Source organism: Trichomycterus rosablanca, chromosome 5 (genome assembly GCF_030014385.1).
Source record: "Trichomycterus rosablanca isolate fTriRos1 chromosome 5, fTriRos1.hap1, whole genome shotgun sequence".
NCBI classification, from domain to species: Eukaryota; Metazoa; Chordata; class Actinopteri; order Siluriformes; family Trichomycteridae; genus Trichomycterus; species Trichomycterus rosablanca.
The window spans coordinates 48,393,865-48,416,089 of NC_085992.1; the positions used below are offsets into that span (position 1 = coordinate 48,393,865).

Sequence of the window (22,225 nt, forward strand, 5' to 3'; positions counted from 1 at the left end):
GCTCAAGCCGAGCGCTGAGCAAATCGTCTATTTACGCCGAGAGTCGCGGTGAGAGTGAAGCACAAAACGCTTTTCATATCAATGAACTAAAGAACACAACAACTGCGACAAACACGTCGGGCCGCTCAGGTGGCGCAGCGGTAAAAACACACGCTGGAACCAGAGCTGTGATCTCGAATACATCGTATCGAATCTCAGCTCTGTCTGCCGACTAAGGCTGAGCGGCCACATGAACAACGATTGGCCTGTTGTTCAGAAATGGGTGGGATTAAGCCGGATGTGGTCTCTCTCTCATGACTGGTGCAATTACGACCTCTGCTGGCTGATTGATGGCGCCTGCACAGAGATGAGAAAAGAGTGCTCTCAGGGTGTGTCTCTCCGTACACAACGCTGAGCTGCACTGCACTCGTCAAAGTGTAGGTGATAAGATGCATACGGCATGCTGCCCACGTGTCGGAGGGGGCGTGGGTTAGCTTCGTTCTCCTCAATCAGAGCGGGGATCGGCATTGATGGAGAGGAAGCGTGACGCAGTCGGGCAATTGGACGCCCTAAAAAGGGAGAAAAAGGGAGAAAATGCATAAAGAAAAAACACGTCTACATCTTATCACCAATAGTTGATCGATGTTTTTTGCATAAAATTGAACATCTGTAACAACAGCACAAATGCTCACAGGTAATCTACACGCTCCACCATCATGTTACTACTCTTTCGTTGTGTAATGACGCAGGCTTGGTTCCCAAAAACAGGTGGAAACGGGTCGGTTCTTTACAAAACACCAAGGTTCGAAGAAACCTGAACAGAACCAGTTCAAGAACCAGAGTTCTTTTGGTGGAAAAGCGCTATGTGCGGCCCACCGTTCAGCCCTAATAACTGTTTATAAAATGACCAATGAATGTAAGCACATTTACATTTTCAGCATTTAGCAGACGCTTTTATCCAAAGCGACTTACACAATGAGCAATTGAGGGTTAAGGGCCTTGCTCAGGGACCCAACAGTGGCAACTTGGTGGTGGCAGGGCTTGAACCGGCAACCTTCTGTTTACTAGTCCAGTACCTTAACCACTGAGCGATCACAAGACGGGTGAACCTATTCAAGTGGCCGGTAAGTGTACACTGAATTCACTGGCTGTCATTTTGCACCAGTAAAGTATAATGCAAACATTCTTCAAATATAACTGCTTATATATTTACACACTGATACATTTACAATAACACAACAGAAAAAGGTTCTCTCGGATCTGAGCTGCTCAGAAGCACGCGGCTCTCGCTCTCGCTGGCTGGTTTAAGGCTTTATAAAGGCAGTCTCAGGAGCAAGCGTGCGGCCATAGTGCAGCCGGTTAAATAATCCTATTACTATACATGTCAGAAAGTAAAGAGCGTCTACAAAAAAATCAACAATTTATTATCCCAAATAATGTTTTTTTTTAAATATATATTCACAAATCAATCCGGCTACCATAAGAGAATCGCTGCTTCAAAGAGCGCACTCGGCCTGTAGGGACGTCCCGGGAGGAGGAACATCCCCGTTTCTGAAGTGAACAGATAATAATGGGATGACAGGGTCTCTGATTGTGTTTGTGTTAGAGTCTCCTCAGGTTGTACTCTTCCTGACAGACGCCCGTCCTCAGACTGATGTCGTCCAGCGCCATCTCGCCGGTGTGGCCTCTCCGCCTCTCGCCCTTCACAATAACCTGCAACACACACACACACACACACACACACACGAACACACACACACAGATATAACAAAACAATAGGACTGAATCTTTGCCATGTGCAATGCTATGCTTTCATTTTTTAAGTTAAAGTTTATATAGAAGCACTTTGTAGTTCTACAATTACTGACTGTAGTCCATCTGTTTCTCTGCATGCTTTGTTACCCCCCTTTCATGCTGTTCTTCAATGGTCAGGACCCCCACAGAGCAGGTATTATTTAGGTGGTGGATCATTCTCAGCACTGCAGTGACACTGACATGGTGGTGGTGTGTTAGTGTGTGTTGTGCTGGTATGAGTGGATCAGACACAGCAGCGCTGCTGGAGTATTTAAACACCTCACTGTCACTGCTGGACTGAGAATAGTCCACCAACCACAAATATCCAGCCAACAGCGTCCCGTGGGCAGCGTCCTGTGACCACTGATGAAGGTCTAGAAGATGACTCAAACAGCAGCAATAGATGAGCGATCGTCTCTGACTTTACATCTACAAGGTGGACCAACTAGGTAGGAGTGTCTAATAGAGTGGACAGTGAGTGGACACGGTATTTAAAAACTCCAGCAGCGCTGCTGTGTCTGATTCACTCATACCAGCATAACACACACTAACACACCACCACCATGTCAGTGTCACTGCAGTGCTGAGAATGATCCACCATCTAAATAAGACCTGCTCTGTGGTGGTCCTGTGGGATACTATAATCTCCAAGATGAATACAGTATTTATACTCACACTCTCCAGTCCGCTGCCCCACAGCGTGATCTGTGTCGTCCTCCAGCCGTTTCCTCCTGTTCGACCCCACACAGCTGGACTGTGCTGCCGACCCTTCTGTACAAACACCTGCAGCATGCCCACGTGGTGGCCCGCCAGCTTGTGGCGGAAAGCCAGGCACAGGTTACCCTCACTCCAGGGGGACGCCAGCGGGAGGACGAGCTGAGCGCCGCGGCCGCTTCGCTTACCCGGCACCTCCGAGATGGTCAGGTACTTTCCTCCTGAAATACAAGCAGTCGTACAACACGTGAGTAAAACAAGAACGTGTTACACATGGTCGTACTTTGTACTTTTATTGGTGCACTTAGGTATAAAGTTCCATCTGTTACTATGTACAATTTGTCAGGATGTTCTACCCACGGTGGTCGCCTCACAGCAAGAAGCTCCTGGGTTCAGTGCCCAAGTGGACAGGTCTGGGTCCTTTCTTTGTGGAATTTGCATGTTCTCCCTGTGTCTGTGTGGGTTTCCTTCAGAAACTCTGGTTTCCTCGCACAGTCCACGGACAGGCATTGTGTTTGTGTGTGTGTGTGTGTGTGTGTTTGTGTGTGTGTGTGTGTGTGTGTTTGCCCTGTTATGGCAACCTGTCCAGAGTGTTCCTTACATTTCACCCAGTTTGGACCCACCAGTGACCCTGATTATGATAACTAGTTCTATTCTATTCTATTCTATTCTATTCTATTCTATTCTATTCTATTCTATTCTATTAAGACATTCTATTCTATTCAGACTTTATATTCTATTCTATTCAGGAATTCTATTCTATTCAGACATTCTATTCTATTCAGACATTCTATTCTATTCTATTCTATTTTATTCATGCATTCTATTCTATTCTATTCAAGAATTCTATTCTATTATATTCTATTCAGGCATTCTACTCTATTCTATTCTATTTTATTCTATTCTATTCAGGCATTCTATTCTATTCATGCATTCTATTCTATTCTATTCAAGAATTCTATTCTATTATAGTCAAAAATTCTATTTTATTATATACTATTTAGGCATTCTATTCTATTTTATTCTATTCATGCATTCTATTCTATTCATGAAAAGTATTCTATTCTATTCAGGCATTCTATTCTATTCATGCATCCTTTTCTATTCTATTCAGGCATTCTATTCTATTCTATTCTATTCTATTCAGGCATTCTAATCTATTCATGCATCCTATTCTATTCTATTCTATTCAATTCAGGCATTCTATTCTATTCATGCATCCTATTCTATTCTACTCTATTCTATTCAGGCATTCTATTCTTTTCCATTCAGGCATTCTATTCTATTCATGCATTCTATTTTATTCTATTCTATTCAGGCATTCTATTCTATTCATGAAATGTATTCTGTTCTATTCATGCATCCTATTCTTTTCTATTCTATTCTATTCTATTCTATTCTATTCTATTCAGGCATTCTATTCTATTCATGCATCCTATTCTATTCTATTCTATTCTATTCAGACATTCTATTCTACCCATGCATTCTATTCTATTCTATTCTATTCTATTCTATTCTATTCTATTCTATTCAGGCATTCTTTTCTATTCAGGAATTCTATTCATGCATCCTATTCTATTCTATTCAGGCATTCTACTCTAGTCCAGACAATCTTCCGACTGACGGCCCAAAGCTCCACCCACTAAGCTACCACTGTTTGTTTGAATGGGGCTTGTTCATTTAATTAGCCAATAGCAAATATATCTGCTGGCATGCTGATAGTAGGTGAAAGGAAACACAAGTAAACCCTAATGGGCAGGAAGAACGAACCAGGCCTGTTCCTGGGCAGACTATAATAACTAACTGTAATACAGTAAATGTACCTGATAAAATGCCCTGTGCAGGCAGCGGATAAGTCTGTCTAATAAACTAGCAACTAAGTGTGAGTGCATATGTACCTGCTGCTACCTGAATATTATCATAACATAATGAAACATTAGAATTCATGTGGGAGTGAGAGTCTAGCAGCACGTTATAGCAACATTTCCACAAAAATCGGCTCCAGTGCATGTCTGATAATTTGGTTCCCTGTGGATGCAGGATAAAAACGGTTTGAACCGTCCGTTCACCTAATTAAAGAAACGCTCAGTCTGAAAAATCTTATAAATAATGAATTAAAGCAGCGACTGATCAAGCTCTCGCAGGCAATTGGATCTCATCCATGTTATAGTGGTCTCACAGGACCAGAATTTCAGAGAAGCTGTTGCTGAAGGTTGTATCATATTTATACGGTGAGGAACAAATTAAGTTTTTATCTGGATCATGTTGTTAATTTAGATCTTTTTTTCTGAAGAACATTTCATATGGGGGTGTAGGAATGGGAATGATTACTGTCCATCTCATATGCCTAGTTAACACTACATGATTTTGCCCTGATTTTCACTTGCTGAAAGGTCGGATGCTGATTTGCCTCCAAGTGGCCACAGGACCCCCACAGGACCACCACAGACCACTACAGAGCACTGCAGTGATAATGACATGGTGGTGGTGTGTTAGTGTGTGTTGTGCTGGTATGAGTGGATCAGACACAGCAGCGCTGCTGGAGTTTTTAAACACCTCACTGTCATGAGAATAGTCCACCAACCACAAATATCCAGCCAACAGCGCCCCGTGGGCAGCGTCCTGAGACCACTAATGAAGGTCTAGAAGATGACCGACTCAAACAGCAGCAATAGATGAGCGATCGTCTCTGACTTTACATCTACAAGGTGGACCAACTAGGTAGGAGTGTCTAATAGTGGACAGTGAGACACGGTATTTAAAAACTCCAGCAGCGCTGCTGTGTCTGATCCAATCATACCAGCACAACACACACTAACACACCACCACCATGTCAGTGTCACTGCAGTGCTGAGAATGATCCACCACCTAAATAATACCTGCTCTGTGGTGGTCCTGTGGGGGTCCTGACCACTGAAGAAAGCATGCAGAGAGACAGATGGACTACAGTCAGTAATTGTAGAACTACAAAGTGCTTCTATATGGTAAGTGGAGCTGATAAAATGGACAGTGAGTGTAGAAACAAGGAGGTGGTTTTAATGTTATGGCTGATCAGTGTATATATATACCTCATAACCTGAAATAACACCTACCTGCAGGATCTGGTACTGTGTCCCAGTGCACATCTCCTTCTCTCCTCTGGATCCAGTCACACAGTCCATGATCAAATGAACAGCTCAGATATCCAGAATCTATACAATTCATTACAGAAGGGTTTAAAAATGCAGCTACATTCCAAAAAAGAACCAAAAATATACCCCTGAACCCGGCACGACGGTGCCAAACACGATCTTTTGATGTAGATCAAGCTCGCATCAATCACCCTGTCAGAGAAATGAATAGCTGCACCCCTACAGGTGCCAACAAAAGCTCTTGACGTGCCAGTTTACTGATCCTATTCGGTGCAGATTGCCAGAACACAGAGCTCACGTTTAACTGCCTGCTAAACAATGAGGAGAAACATGGAGCGGCTGCACAGTGATGAAAGTTTGTAACTCCCACAGGTCGAGTATCAATACTCACTACAATCTCTCCAAACTACGCTCATTAATGTACTATATAGATCAGAGAGATAAGATATAATTCCTTTATTGATCCCCCCTGGGGGAATTCGAGTGTTACAGCAGCTCTGGCGCAGTGTAAATACAGTTAGAGTAAATAAGATTACAATAAAATAAAAATACTGACTATATAATGGCAATTACTATTATACAGCAGTGTTATACAGTATATAGAAAAAATAGACCAAAGTCCCACCCATTGCTAAGGGCTACTTTTTGTGAAGATCGCTTTGTGCACAGGCAGAACTATTCTGAAACAGGAAAGGTTATTCCCAAAGTTGACACCACATAATGTCACTGTGTATTACAATTTCCTGTCACTTGAACTAAAGTTTTAAGGCCGAACCATTTAAATCAGACCCAAAATATCTGTTACAGCCTCCAAATTATGTTTTTTCTGCATCCTCTAAACCCAGACCCATCATGTGTACAACTTTCAGACAGTGTGATGTCTGCTCCGGAGTCCAAAAGCAGTGTGCTTTGGACCAGCTTATTTGACATAGACCTCTTCAGTACCCATTCTACTGCCAGCACTGATTCTGTTGGCAAAAGGGTGCTTCTTAGAAAGAGCTTCCATCTTATCCTAAAGATGCTAAGCTTATCAAACCATGTTTTTCCAGAGCTTACTTTGTTTTTTATTACCTCACAAATGTATTATTATGTGATAATAATAATTACGTTTGGAAACATTGGCTATGTCTAACTTAACTGGCAATATGTCAGCAAAACATTAATAAATTCCAATTACATAAAAATAGTAGGGAGAAAAAAAGTCATGCATGTCATACACCGATCAGGCATAACATTATGACCAACATCCTAATGTGGACAGGGGTCAGCATGGGCATCCTGACTGGTCTGCAGCTATGCAGCCCCATACGTAACAAACTGTGATGCTCTGTATATTTGGACACCTTTCTATCAGACCTAGCATGAACTTCTTCAGCGGTTTGCGCTATAGTAGCTCGTCTGTTGGATCGTCTTCCAGCCTTCGCTCCCCATAGATACTGACCACTGCAGACCAGGAACAAACAAGAGCTCCAGTTTTGGAGATGATCTCACCACGAACCTCGGTGCAAACCAGCACCGTGTGGAACTCAGTGTTTGGCTTGAGCAATAAAACGTCATCAAAGTGTGAATATGAGACGAATTTGCATTTGTGTGGAATAACTGTCAAATCCAGTCTGAAGGCTCAACGTGTATCTGTGTTTATCTGGATTTTCCTCACTGTTTCACTTTTAAACTTGGGCCACGTTCATAATGTTACTGAATCTGACTGCATCGTTGCTGCTTTCCTCTTTAGTACTACCGACAAACACAGACAGCAGAATATTGATAAAGACTAGATTGAAATTTAAAAAGAGCGTAGTCTCACCTGGGTCGTCTCGAAGCTCTTCTTCAGTGTTTCCCAGTTCAATATCCAAGTCAATGCCCAGATTGTTGTTCCGATCATGAGTCCGTGGTACTAGTGGGAACAAAAAAACACAGAAGAACCTTTATTTAAGGACAGAACAGTTATAAAAGCTGACTGAGCACAAAAACATACAAAGAAAGCAATAATGTCCAAAAATACCAACAAATAATAATAAAACAAAACCAACAAGAAAGGATGAAAGACAGAATGAAAATAAGTGGCACTTAAAATGACTTGGAATGGAGAGTAATTGGAGAGAACCTGATCAACCAACGTTATGGTGCAGGTTTAAAACAGACCATTTTGTCCTTCTCAACCATTCTTCTGTACTTCTGAATGTGTGCTTTGGGTCGTTACACATTTTTCTTCGACTTACATCTAGTTTTTATACTTCTGGGAGCACATTTCGCTCTAATAATGCTCTTATAATCCTCTCCCAAGATTGTATTGCTCCTGTAACACATTCAGCAAAGTGTAGCAAAGCAGCCCCACAACATTATGGATACTCCACTGTGTTTCACTGTAGGTGAAGTGCACTTTATCATCTAGAACCAAAAGCTGGTATCCATTGTCAAAGAGCTCTAGTTTGGTTACCTGTCTGTAGAAGATTTTCTCAGCAGAATTGGCAAGCTTCAGTTGCTTTTTTATGCATGTCTTTGAGCAGTAGGACCCCCCTTGGCTTTGATTGCATTGGAGGAGGGTGTATTCGCCTGCCCCACGCGTGCACAGTCCCTCGACCCCTTCTTATCTACCCACACTTAGGTGGATTCGTACGTAAGGCCGGATATTGCGCACTACGAGATTACATGAGAGTCACGTACCAACCTCCATGCTCGTCCACTTCTGTACAGGCGCCTTGGGCTGCTAAACAGAGCTAAAGACCTCACCCACTTATTAGTCCAGTCGTTCTGCCCAGCAGAATTAGTGGCCAGTTTTGTCTACTGCACGTACTGCCAATTGTGCCTGTTGTGTATCCAGCCAACCACTAGAAGAGCTGAGATTCAAACTCTGGGGGGGACAACAAAATTGACATTGTTGTCAATTTAATATCCTTTTTTTATTTAGATTTGTTTGTATCTTGTAAATCCAAGCAGTTTCACTAAACACTTTATTCCAGGAGATATTTATGGTTTACTTAATATTCAGAAGTACCGATAATACTGACCTCGACCGTCCATGTTTTCTACACTTGAATGTAAACTCTTGACTTCAGCTCACAGCTCGCCTACACGTCTGATACATTCAAATTAAACTCGCGCTGCCAAACTCTGAATCACAAAGACTTGCCCTCTGGAAGTGAAAGTGGTTTTGGCAGCAGATTTTGGAGCATTCACTCTGATACTATTGCTCCTGGCGTCACTTGTTTGGACGCCGTTTCCAATCTGGAAGCTGAGCAGAAACCCTAAACTGTTTTTGTTATGATGGGAAATGCTCTGGCAGCTCTTCACCGCTTACACACGGGCACAAATATGTCTCAAACGCTTCCAAGTCTGCTTTAAAGGAGGAATTACTTTAGTGAGTGTGTATGTAGTACCACTTCTACCCCTAACAAGATTTTAAGAGGTAAAAGCCGCCCGATTCATGCACTAGAGCACAAACCTTTTAAAGTTTGTCCTTTTTTTCTGGAAGCATCTTCACTCTCTATTTCCTCGGCTGCTCCCGTTAGGGGTCGCCGTCGAATTGTGATCTGCATTATTAATTTGGCAGTTTTTACGCCAAATGCCCTTCCTGCCACACCCCTCCCTATTTACCCGGGCTTGGGACCAGCACTACAATGCACTGGTTTATACATCCTAGTGGCTGGGTACCTATAGGGCAATTCAGTGTCTTTAGTTAGTCTGGCTGCATGTTTTTGGACTGTGGGAGGAAACCCACGCAGACACGGGGAGAACATGCAAACTCCGCACAGAAAGGACCCAGACCGCCCCACCCGTGGATCGAACCCAGGACCTTCTTGCTGTGAAGCGACAGCGCTACCCACTTAGCCACCGTGCCGCCCCCTGGAAGCATCTTTACTGGTGGTTTAAAAACGACACATTTCACACTTGTGGCACAAATGGCAGATCATCTTGATGTCATGCTGGTTTTTAATTTGCTGCTTAAGTCTTTCTCCCAATTTACTCACATCACCCTTTTCTTACCCTTTACCTCCCCACCACCTCGGCTGATCCTTGTTCCTATTAATCGCTCTTTGCTCTTTGCAATAAAATCCAAACAGAACCATGTTCAGAGGCAGCACATGAATGCTCACGGCTAGACAAGCCGCTCTCTGATTCCTTTACTTGCCAGACAGAGACGAGCACCTCTGGGAAAACCGTTGACATTTTCCGTTCTCGTGGACAAACCGATTCCGAAAAAAGTTAGGACGGGAGGAGAAATGTCAGTGATTTAATGTCAGCAGTGATTGCCTTGTTTTACCTGTGTTCATCTAAAATCAGTGCAAATACTGTAGCTCAGCGGTTAAGGTACTGGACTAGTAATCATAAGGTTGCCGGTTCAAGCCCTATCATCGCCAAGTTGCCACTGTTGTGCCCCTGAGCAAGGCTTTTAACCCTCAATTGCTCAAATTGTATTCAGTGATTTGCATTTAGTGGACGCTTCTATCCAAAGCAACTTACAGTTGTGATTATACAATCTAAGCAATTGAGGGTAAAGGGCCTTGCTCAAGGGCCCAACAGTGGGAACATGGCAATGGTGGCGCTTAAACCAGCAACCTTCTGATTACTGAACCATTACCTTAACCACTAAGCTGGGTTTGAATGTCTTGTTTGAATATTATTTGGAGATGGGTGGCATGGTTGCATGGGTGGCATGGTTCTGATTCTGATCATTCTGATGGTGGCTTGGTGGGTAGCACTGTCGCCTCACAGCAAAATGGTCCTTGGTTCGAGTTTGCATGTTCTCCCCGTGTCTGTGTGGGTTTCCTCCAGGAGCTCTGGTTTCCTCCCACAGTACAAAGACGTGCAAGTGAGGTGAATTGGAGATACAAAATTGTCCATGACTGTGTTTGATATTAAAAACTTAAACTGATGAACCTTGTAAGCAGTAACTAACGTTCCTGTCATGAATGTAACTAAAGTGTAAAACATGATGTTAAAATCCTAATAAATAAATAATTTTAGTATCTTTTTAGGTGTCCAGGGTGATTCTGTGTGCCTTGCACCCATTGAGAGCTAGGATGGGCTCCAGCACCCCCAACCCTGATTAGGATGAGCTTAGAAAGTAAGTGAGTGAGTAACATGGTGCAGTTTGTGATTATTGATTTAATTCAGTATAGTTTCTATCCCAGTACAGACAAATAAATCAATGACTAACAGCAGAAACATCAGAAACTACTCCAGCAGTAAAAATGCCCTCGGTGCTTTACTCAGTCATTACTGCCTTTAAATCAATTTTGGGAATGTGCTTCTAATGAGCTTCTTCTCCCACTGCTGAAGATCTCAGGCGCAGATTTTTACCACCTCTGGGCGAGGCTCCGGTTCCAGCATGAGGTAATTGATTAATGATCTCTGGCACTGCTGACCGGTAATGTAATAGTCGTCTCTGTGTTTTCTGTCCTCATTATGTCTTACCATCTGGAACAGGAGGCGTTCACACCTTAGTTTTCTTGCCTAAGCAAAAACCTGCAGGTTTTCTTGCCAATTCAACGCAATATATATTGATTTAAAATAATAAAAGACAGACTAGTGGCCACAAACATCATTATGGATCAATAAGGGTGTATAATAATGAGATAATAATAATATTTACGACCTTTTTAAAAGCTAAATTACGTCTTTTACTTTTATTTTCAAATACAGCTTTATTACTTAGTACATTTGCAATGGTATATTATATATACGTATATATGTATATATATATATATATATATGCATTTTCTCCCCATTTTCCTCCTGGTTTAGCGCACTCAATTTTGTCTTCTGCTGCTGAGAGATACCAGATTGCATCCAAGGAGAGCCGACACCTGTACAGCCCTGCTCTTCTCGCCCCTGAATTCTGCACAGGGCGTCTCTTCCGCCAATCAGGGTCCTTACACAGCCTGCAGATACGGTGGGCACTGCCAATTATGCCCACCAGATGGCGCCCAGCCGACTAGTGGCAACACCGAGCCTCAAACCGAGGAGTTCAGAGACTCGGTGCTGGTGTGCTAGCGGAATATCCCGCTGCGCCACCTGGGCGCCGATATATTTTTTTAATATTTACATTTATAGCAGTTAGCAGATGCTTTTATTTACTGTGACTTATAAATACAATGCAATCAAATACGATGCAAGAGTGTTAAGGGCCTTGTTCAGAGGCCCAACAGGAGTGGGGCTTGAACCAATGATCTTTTGGTTACTAGTCTAGGATCTTAACCACTAAGCTACCACTGACACATTTTCATTTGTTTATATACATTTTATTAAGGATAATTGAAGGAAGCTGCTTGATGATGTTCCATTGTATAAATGCTCATTTATTTATTTGTTCATCTATTCTATATACCTGCTTTATTCAGATCTGGGTCACGGTGTGTCCAGAGTCTATCCTATGTATACTGTGTGCACCCTGGACAGAGCACCAGTCCACCACAGGACATCAAACACTTTGTCTTTTACACTTTCACACAATTTGAGTGTGAGCCAATCTACCCCCAGCATGTTAGAGCTGGCATGAGGAAGTCGAGAGTTTGAGCAATCAAGTGGTGGACATCCAACGCTGTACCCGAACAGACACAGGAGTTACGACATAAGACATGGGAGCTATGTGGTGCCCTCTGTGGTGAAACTGAACCTTGGTGATAATTGGACTTTCCACCAAGACAATGATTCCAAACACACTTCCAAGTCAAATAAAAGCTTTGTTAAGGAATCAGTCCTGGAATGTCAGGGAGAGGCTGTTCTTAGGTCTCCAGATTGTCTAAAAATGTTTTAAAATTGTGTTTAGCTAAACTGAAAAAAATTCAAAGGTCAAAATTAGGTGTTTGTGAACAATCCACAAGCCTCTTATTCTTAGACGGTCCCTGTACGAACTCTTTAGGTTCGTGTTTAATAAAAAATAGTGTATATTAACAAACATCAGTCACGTTAATGAGCTAAAACATTAAATAACATTTCTGTGTGCTATTTTCAGTTCAATGCATGTAAAATACATGAATTCATTTGTGTTTTACCAACTGCCACAACTTTTTGGATATTAGGTTTGTATTTCCCAGTTATGATGTGTGCAGTGTGTGATTATACCATTGATTGATAATTATCAAGGCAAAATTGTCTTCCACTGAAGCTGAAGCTGAGGGTTAAATTAACAGTGCACATGGACATTTGTCAAAAAAAAAAAAAGATTTTGTTCATTTAAACTCAAAATGATGTCGAGTTATCTTCTCAAAATTGCTCTTCTTTCTCTGTTTACTGAGACTTGTTTAGTTTCATTCAATTCTATGCATGTCAACATAATAGATGAGTGGCGCTGAATTGATCTGAGTACAACTGTAAGAATGAAGTGTGTGTGTGTGATGCCTTCTAAAACAGTGTGATATCAAGAGCATTACAGTGTGTGTGTGTGTGTGTGTGTGTTTTTTCCAGAATATTTACATTTTCAGCATTTAGCAGATGCTTTTATCCAAAGAGACTTACAGTATACAGTATAAGCAATTAAGGGTTAGAGGCCTTGCTTAATGGTCCAACAGTGGCAACCTAGTAGTGGGGGGGTTTGAACCAGCAACCTTCCAATTACTAGTCCAGTACCTTAACCACTAGGCTACAACTGCCTCTGGATACAATATGCTCTGTATCCACCAAGACCCTGATGGTTACTAAAAAAGTGCTTACTAAATAACCAATAACCAAATGTCTAGTTAGTAAACATGGTTAAAATGCCTATTCCTACTGCACAGACGGAGTGAAGTGTGCTGGATATTATCATAATAATAAATCTACAGAGATACAATAAATGACCAAACGTATGTGGACACTAAACTGGTCAGATTTCCTTTTTTAAAACCATTGCAATAACACAGTTACGTCCTTTTCTACTGAAGCATTTATAGCCTACGATTTTTGTACAAGGGCTTTAGAATTATTCTAAAGAAATGTATTTGTAGGAACTTGTGCCCATTCAAAGTGGCATTTGTAAGGTCAGGCACCTATATAATAAAATGGTCATAAAAATGAAGATATTCTGAAGGTTACTCACTGTGGACGTCTCCTCTCTGTTTATCAGGAACGTCTTTATGAATGGTGTTATCCACGGTCGTGACCGGTGGGCCCGGCGTCACCGCAGGCACAGGGCGGCGGGTCGGAACGTAGGGCTTGGGGGTGATCAAAGCCGGCTTAGGAGGGGTTACGGGGGGTTTGGGATGGATCACTGGTGGTCTGGGTGGGGTTACGGGTGGTTTGGGATGGATGACTGGTGGTCTGGGTGGGGTTACGGGTGGTTTGGGATGGATGACTGGTGGTCTGCGGGTTGGGATAATTGGCCTTTTGGGTGTTGGGAGGACTTTCTTTGGAGGTACAGGAGTTTTGATCGTTGCTGACGTGGTCTTGTCAAAAACAGTAATTCTTGGTCTTTTATGCTCTGTTTCTGGAATCCTGTTGTTGTTGTTAGCGGGTGTGGTCTTTCCAGGCTGGGGAGGATCGATGATCACTTTGGGGATGGCTAAACAGAACAAAAAGTAAACCGTCAAACAAAATGTGATTTAAAATGTATTTGTAATATATAAAAAACTACTAACAGTAAACTAGGAAGGTGTTCACCTTTGACTACTTTACAGTTAACAGAGTCTATGAATGAACGTAAATATGCAATAGGTCTTTTTTATGGGACAGTGGTAGCCCTGTGGGTAGAGCTTTGGGCTATTAATTGAAAGTTTGAGAGTTTGAATCCCGGCTCTGCCATGTAGCCACTGATGGGCCCTTAAGCAAGGCTCTTAACCCTCTCTGCTTCAGTTGTGCCGTGCAATGGGTGCTCTGACCACAGCTTCCAAACAAGCTGGGACATGTGGAAGAAGAATTTCGTTGTACTGTACTTGTGTATACGTACACCGATCAGCCATAACATAAAAACTACCTCCTTGTTTTTACACTCACTGTCCATTTTATCAGCTCCACTTACCATATAGTTACAATATATATCCACTTACAACACTTTGTAGTTCTACAATTACTGACTGTAGGTCATCTGTTCCTCTACATACCTCATCACTGCAGTGACACTGACATGGTGGTGGTGTGTTAGTGTGTGTTGTGCTGGTATGAGTGGATCAGACACAGCAGCGCTGCTGGAGTTTTTAAATACCGTGTCCACTCACTGTCCACTCTATTAGACACTCCTACCTAGTTGGTCCACCTTGTAGATGGAAAGTCAGAGACGATCGCTCATCTATTGCTGCTGTTTGAGTTGGTCATCTTCTAGACCTTCATCAGTGGTCACAGGACGCTGCCCACGGGGCGCTGTTGGCTGGATATTTGTGGTTGGTGGACTATTCTCAGTCCAGCAGTTACAGTGAGGTGTTTAAAAAACTCCAGCAGTGCTGCTGAGTCTTATCCACTCATACCAGCACAAAACACACTAACACACCACCACCATGTCAGTGTCACTGCAGTGCTGAGAATGATCCATCACCTAAATAATACCTGCTCTGTGGGGTTCCTGTGGGGGTCCTGACCATTGAAAAACAGGGTAAAAGCAGGTTTAAAAAGTATGTAGAGAAACAGATGGACTACAGTCAGTAATTGTAGAACTACAAAGTGCTTCTATCTGGTAAGTGGAGCTGATCAAATGGACAGTGAGTGTAGAAACAAGGAGGTGGTTTTAATCTTATAGTTGATCAGTGTATATAACAAATAAAGGCGCTCTATCTGTCAGTCATGTGTGTTTAGTGCATGTGATGTCACCTACGCACCATTTTGGAGGTACTGTTTTATTTGACGATACATTAAAACTAACAGCAAAGACACTTGCATTACTTTTATAATCTGGTTCTTCAGATTAATGTGCTGTGAATGAAATAGGTTCTACATAGCACCAGAAATTGTACCATTTATTGTTTTTATACTTCATCTGCCAGTCAGAATGTTAATAACAAGGAAACGGTCAAGAACACGTATGAACAATGTGATTATACGTCCATACGTTTATTGTTCAAGCATAACTGGGTCAAAAGCCACTTTGTTCACACAGTATAACTCTTGTTTGTTTGTTTGTTTTACATGCTTTGGTTACATTCATGACAGAAATGGTAGTAACTGGTTACACAAGACCAGTTCACAAGATTCCTCAGTACACAAGGTAATATAGAACACAGTCATGGACAATTTAGTGTCTCTATTTCATCTCACATGCATGTCTTTGGACTGTGGGAGGAAACCAGGGATCCTGGAAGAAACCCACACAGACACAAGGAGAACATGCAAACTCCACACAGAAAGGACCCGGACCGCCCCACCTGGGGATCGAACCCAGGACCTTCTTGCTGTGAGGCAACAGTGCTACCTACTCAGCCACCGTGCCGCCCCAGTATAACTCTTAAACTGCCGGTGGACACAATAGAGTACCAGCTATACTTATCATTTACTGAAGTACTTACAATTTTAGAGTAATATTACAGCTGTATTGATGTAAATGTTGTATTTTAATGCTGTAGCTGTTAAATATTTAAGAATTTGATCAAATATTCGCACCATTTGATCAAGAAATTACAGTGCTCCGACATAACAGACTTGACCAGTGAATACCTCCAAAATGGCGGCTAACCTACAATCCACTTTGGTTTTACATCACCTGTCAAAGACCTATAGCAGAAAAGCAAGCTAATTGTTAACAAAAAGGTTTGTTAGGAATTGATCTTTTATTTAATGTGTTGTGTTGAAAGGTGTTAGATTAGAGATTCACAAACAGTTCCTTGGACTGCATGGCTTGATTTTATTGACTGTAATTTGCTGGTCCTTTTAAACCCAGTGAATCCAATAAGGACTATTTAGGGCAGATGGAATTTGTCATATATATACCTACACATGTACAGTACAAGGAAATTCTTTATTTGCATATGGGTCAAAGCGTAGGGGTAGGCATTGTTTCTTAAGGGCCCAACAGTGGTTGGTCACAACCTTCTAATTGGTAACCCACACCTCTACCCACTAGGCTACCACTGTCCCCAAACAAATCAGTTTACAACAGGTAAACTCCAGTTAAGTTTTAGATACGTGTCAAGGATAATGAAAGCAAGCAGGATGCACTCGACTACAATTTGGAGCCTTTCACTTCACTTTATTAGAGGTGATTATGCGAGTTCATATGCGGATCAGCTTTGTGTACGGAGAGCCACACCCTGGTCAACACATTATTCCTCGACTCTGTGCAGGCGCCAATCAGCCAGCAGAGGTCGCAATTGCATCAGTCATGAGGAATCCCTGTCTGGCTTCCCGCCCTGTATGAACAACAGCCAATCGTTGTTCATGAAGGTGCCCAGCCCAGCCGTATGAGCGCCCAGATCTGAGATTCGAACCGAATTTTGTTTGAAATGCTCTGGTGTTCTAGCATGTTTTCCCGCTGCGCCACCTGAGCACCTTTTCCCAATTGATTGAGAATAGTACCATCAATTCTACTGCATTAATTTAATTTAGCAATAAAGAGCTTTACTTTTTCCTAATTTTGCAAGGATTTCCTGCACATGAGGTGTTAACAGGTTTGGATGGACTACGTCTCAGAACACAAATCGGTAACAACAAACCCGCCTCCAATCATCCACAAACAGTCTTGAATATATGGATTAAATGTAATAAGGACATCAAATACTCTGTTCTGTACATTAGGAATATACACTGACGAGGCATAACATTATGACCACGGACAGGTGAAGTGAATAACTCTGATTATCTCTTCATCACGGCACCTGTTAGTGGGGGGGATATATCAGGCAGCAAGTGAACATTTTATCCTCAAAGTTGATGTTAGAAGCAGGAAAAATGGGTGAGTGTGAGGATTTGAGCGAGTTTGATGAGGGACGAATTGTGATGGCTAGACGACATCTCCAAAACTGCAGCTCTTGTGGGGTGTTCCCGGTCTGCAGTGGTCAGTATCTATCAACAGTGGTCCAAGGAAGGAACCGTGGTAAACCGGCGACCGTGTGGTCCGATCCAACAGACGAGCTACTGTAGCTCAGACTGCTGAAGATGTTAATGCTGGTTCTGATAGAAAGGTGTCAGACTCTATTCTTTGACGGGTCAGGGCTGTTTTGGCAGCAAAAGGAGGACCAATGCAATATTAGGAAGGTGGTCGGTGTATCAAGATTAACAATGAATTACATTCCAATCAAACAAGTCTATCAGAACGATAAACCTTCATTATTTTAAAGCAATGAGCAGCTTCAGTATATAAGCCTTCGTACTGAATGATGCTACTGAACACTGTCCGTGTCTCTCGCTTGTATTTCAAGCTCTTTATTGGCAGGTAGATATAAATGCTAAAGATATGGAGTCCTATTACAAATAAATCATGTTTTCAAATAAAACAATTTCAAGCCTGAACTCAATGATTTTCTGCCTTAATAAACAAACCTGAGTCGTTAAGGTGTTTCTAGTAAACCTGTCAGACAAGAGCAAGCCACAGGAGACGTGGCATTTGTGCAAACGCTGCGTGTTATTGGGTTGCCATTTTACGTTAATTGGAAAAAATATGCTGGTATATATAGCGGTGCGAACATAAAGTTGTTGTTGACAGAAAGTAGAACAGACCATAAAACTCAGACCACAAAACTCTGAGCATAAAACGTAAGACATATATAGAAATATAAGCTTTACTTTTACCATTTAACAGAATCAAAAACACAACAACAGAGAGAGTGGATAGAAAAGAGGCAGAATAGACATGAAATCTCAGAGGGTCTGTCAGAAAACCTAGTGAGCTGCCTTGCTGCCTACTGCCTACCTGATCAGCTGCCTCAGTAAAGAGGATTCTAATGAAACATTGAACTCATAAGGCAGACGCCAGCTAACGTCTCCCGCTGTGTACCAAAAATGGTTAAACTGTCCCTGACGAGCCCGAATTTACAAATAAGCGACACTTGTGCACCTTTATACAAATTACACATCAATGAGAATTTATTTACATTTGAATAGAACTCCGTTGGTTGCTCCTCATTCGTCCGTCATGTTTGTCATTTTTTGTGAAAAAAGTCGTGCCGCACTGAATGCTGGGATTGCCTTCAGCACTGAGGAAGCATCGGACGCTCCCTCGTTATTCAGTCAGATCATCACTCAGAATTAAGGCGCCTCAGTAGGAGCATTTTAAGGGAGCTAAGAATTGAGACACGCCCTCTTCTCAGGAGTTTAGGATGACGTAAAATGCGTCTGTGTAGAGAGAGTATTAGGTTTTCAGACAGACCCAGAGTGTCTGTGCCAACCCAGTTTCTGAAAAAAGAATAAAGAAAGGAAACCCAGAACAAGCCAGAGATAGCAATGCATGAGTGGCACCCCACCAACTGCCACAGCACGGGTCCAAACATGGACAGTTACGCCAACTGGGACATACAAATGCCGGAAAAGGCCTGTCACGGCTACTCTGGTGAAAACAAAGACCGCGAAACCGGTCTTGAGTGTCCAGAAAAAAGAAAAAACAGTTCTGGCCAGCAAAAAACAGGACAGGATGGAGCCTGGCATCACGGTTTTAAGAAAAAAGCAGAAGAGCTGGCAAATCTGTGAGACAACAACTATGATAAATAGAGTCACTTCCACCTGGAGCGAATTAATTCTCAACACATGTAGGTGACTGTCAGTTAAGAGGAACCAACACATCACTCATCTACACCCACACTAACACATCTATCTCTAATACCCCCATCAGAAGAAGAGCAGAAGAACATGATTCCATAAGCGAGACAGCAGGGGGGCTCGTTACACTGAGACATTTCTGGGAATCGAATCTCTTTCTTCCATCATGAATTATTTATTAATGCAGAAATTTCAATGCATTACAGATGAAGTATGTTTGTCACGATAAAAACAAAAAGACGGTGTCCTGTCCGCCTCCCACACGCTATTAAAACATCGACAGAATGGAAAATAATCCTGCTTAAGCTTTACAGCACTACAGATTTTGATGACCTTGATGCAGGATCATCAATAAGCTGCTGAAAGCTGCAGAGACTGTAGAACTGAGCTCAGTAGAATTTCTGGATCTGTGCTTAGTTTACTCACGTTTACAGTCCTGGCCGGTGCCGCTGCGGAACCCGTCCTTACACTTGCATTTGAAGGAGCCCGGGACGTTGTAGCAGTTGGAGTACAGACCACATGTGTGCCGACCGCTCGAGCACTCGTCCACATCTGATAGAGTGAAAAAATCAACATAAAACAAACCAATATTAATAATAATAATTATAATGTGGCATCGTCACAGACCGAGACGAGTCAGCAGGAATCATTATTGCTCGTTTTATTTGAAAAGTATCAACTCGCTTGCTGATGAAGAACTACATTTACCCGAGATTACCAAACACATGCAAAATGAAGTAGGGTCATTGAAAAGGGTGATTGAACAAAACTGCAACTGTAACATGACTCACATAAATCATCTCTTCTATACGCAAAAATCACACCAGTACATTTAGTCACTTATTATTTACAATATTTGTCCCTTCATCCACTCGTTTTGGCCGAGGATGCACTGCCCTCTTGAAAGACTATGCCCGCCAGCCACCACGAAAAGACAGAGTGCACCTTGGGAAACAACATGGTGCTTTGTTTATATTGGAAGAACAAGTCAAGTAAGCCGAATCGCCACAATAATAATAATATTATAATAATAATAACAATGTAAATCATTGAGTGGGAGAACAGACACAGGAACTACCTCTACCTGAGGTTACATGCATGAATTGTAACATGACTCACATGAATCAACTCTTCTGTACGCACAGATCACACCAGTACATTTAGTTTCTCATACAGTCTTATTATTTATGACATTTGTGCTTCGTCCACTCATTTTGGCTGACAGAACACTGACCTCTGAGAAGACCACGCCCACCGGCCACCACGAGTAGACAGAGTAAACCCCAAAGAAAACAACATGGTGCTTTGTTTACATCAAGGGAACGAGTCCAGTAAGCTAGATCGCCACAATAATAATAATAATAGAATAATCATTAAAATAATAATAATAATAATAATTATAGAATAATCATTAAAGTAATAATAATAATAATAGAATAATCATTAAAATAATAATAATAATAATAGAATAATCGTTAAAATAATAATAATAATAATAATAATAATGAATAATCATTAAAATAATAATGATAATAATAATAATGATAATAATAAAAATGAATAATCATTAAAATAATAATAATAATAATAGGATAATTGTTAAAATAATAATAATATAATAATAATAATAATAATAATAATAATAATAGAATAATCATTAAAATAATAATGATAATAATAATAATAATAATAATAATAATAACAATAACAGTAATAATAATAATAATAATAATAATGATAATAATAACAATAGTAGTAGAAGTACCCCTCACATACTCCAGTCTGTTTATTGCAAACGGCTGATCTTTCAGGTGTTTTCCAGAAGCGAGAAATAAATAGTGATATTTACGGACCACATTTCCTGACTGAAAAATGGGTTAAAAAGGTTTTGCAGGGTACTGAGTTCTGTCCATGTAGAGAGCTACAAACTCTGTATCAAAATGTTTAAAATTTTTAGCAAATGATCCACTAAAAGTCTCATTATTAACAAGACCAAAATCAATAGTTTTAGGTAGAGGACCAAGAAAAAGATTTTCTTGAGTGCAAACATGACCTCTGGCTGCCAAACTGAAGGTTTTCATAACAACCCTTTCAATCAGATATTTAGCGGCCACGTGTGAAAGAGCCTTTTTTTATAAACAGTGATGCAGCAAGAATTGACTTGTCGATTAGCAGTTAGACAGAACTCATTTCTACTCCTGGTTAATTTAATCTGTAAATCAATGTTGTTCAGTAAAAGTTTGTCCTGAAAAACAACGTCAGAGTGATTTTGTCCGATAATAATAATAATAATAATAATAATAATAATAATAATAATAATTGGTACGTTGCAATTGGTTCTAAGCCTCTGTCAATCAACACTTACATTTTGTGTCAGAGTTTTAAGAAGGTGAGGGCAGGGTTTTCAGCTTGATCTATCTATCTATCTATCTATCTATCTATCTATCTATCTATCTATCTATCTATCTACCTACCTACCTACCTACCTACCTACCTACCTACCTACCTACCTATCTATCTATCTATCTATCTACCTACCTACCTACCTACCTACCTACCTACCTACCTACCTACCTACCTACCTACCTATCGTCTATCTATCTATCTATCTATCTATCTATCTATCTATCTATCTATCTATCTATCTATCTATCTATCTATCTATCTATCTATCTATCTATCTAACATTTGTTTTGGCAATCTTGCCATGAGAATTACAATTCTCTCCCAAAGTTTAGCAGAAAGTGGTAAGCCACTTGGTAGATCCTCGTTTTATTTCCAGTTATAATATCCTGACTCGTTAGCAATTCACCTGCTAATTGTGGAATGTTATAAAACAGTGTAAGAAATATCTGTAAACTTTTCCCTTTTTTGCATCAAATCCAAAATTTGTTTATGCAAAATCCACAAAATACAGTGAAGTTGATCAGACTAAACATTAAAAGTCAAATAATGGTTTAAAAGAATGACTTTGTTTTAATTGCATTTTTGATGTCACAACTTTTCCAGAACCTGGG

General features: G+C 41.1%; 1 protein-coding gene across 1 annotated transcript in view; it reads right to left on the minus strand.

Annotated features, from left to right (window-relative positions):
- Window positions 1-948: 948 nt before the first annotated feature.
- npnta (nephronectin a) overlaps window positions 949-22,225 on the minus strand; it is a 122,314-nt gene continuing 101,037 nt past the window's right edge. The window contains exons 7-12 of the mRNA XM_062995300.1: window positions 19,635-19,760; window positions 13,636-14,097; window positions 7,423-7,512; window positions 5,580-5,678; window positions 2,449-2,708; window positions 949-1,692 (exon numbers count right to left, since the gene is read on the minus strand). Of these exons, the coding sequence (XP_062851370.1) occupies window positions 1,582-1,692; window positions 2,449-2,708; window positions 5,580-5,678; window positions 7,423-7,512; window positions 13,636-14,097; window positions 19,635-19,760 (1,148 nt within the window). The 3' untranslated portion in view covers window positions 949-1,581. The remainder of the gene's footprint in view (window positions 1,693-2,448; window positions 2,709-5,579; window positions 5,679-7,422; window positions 7,513-13,635; window positions 14,098-19,634; window positions 19,761-22,225) is intronic.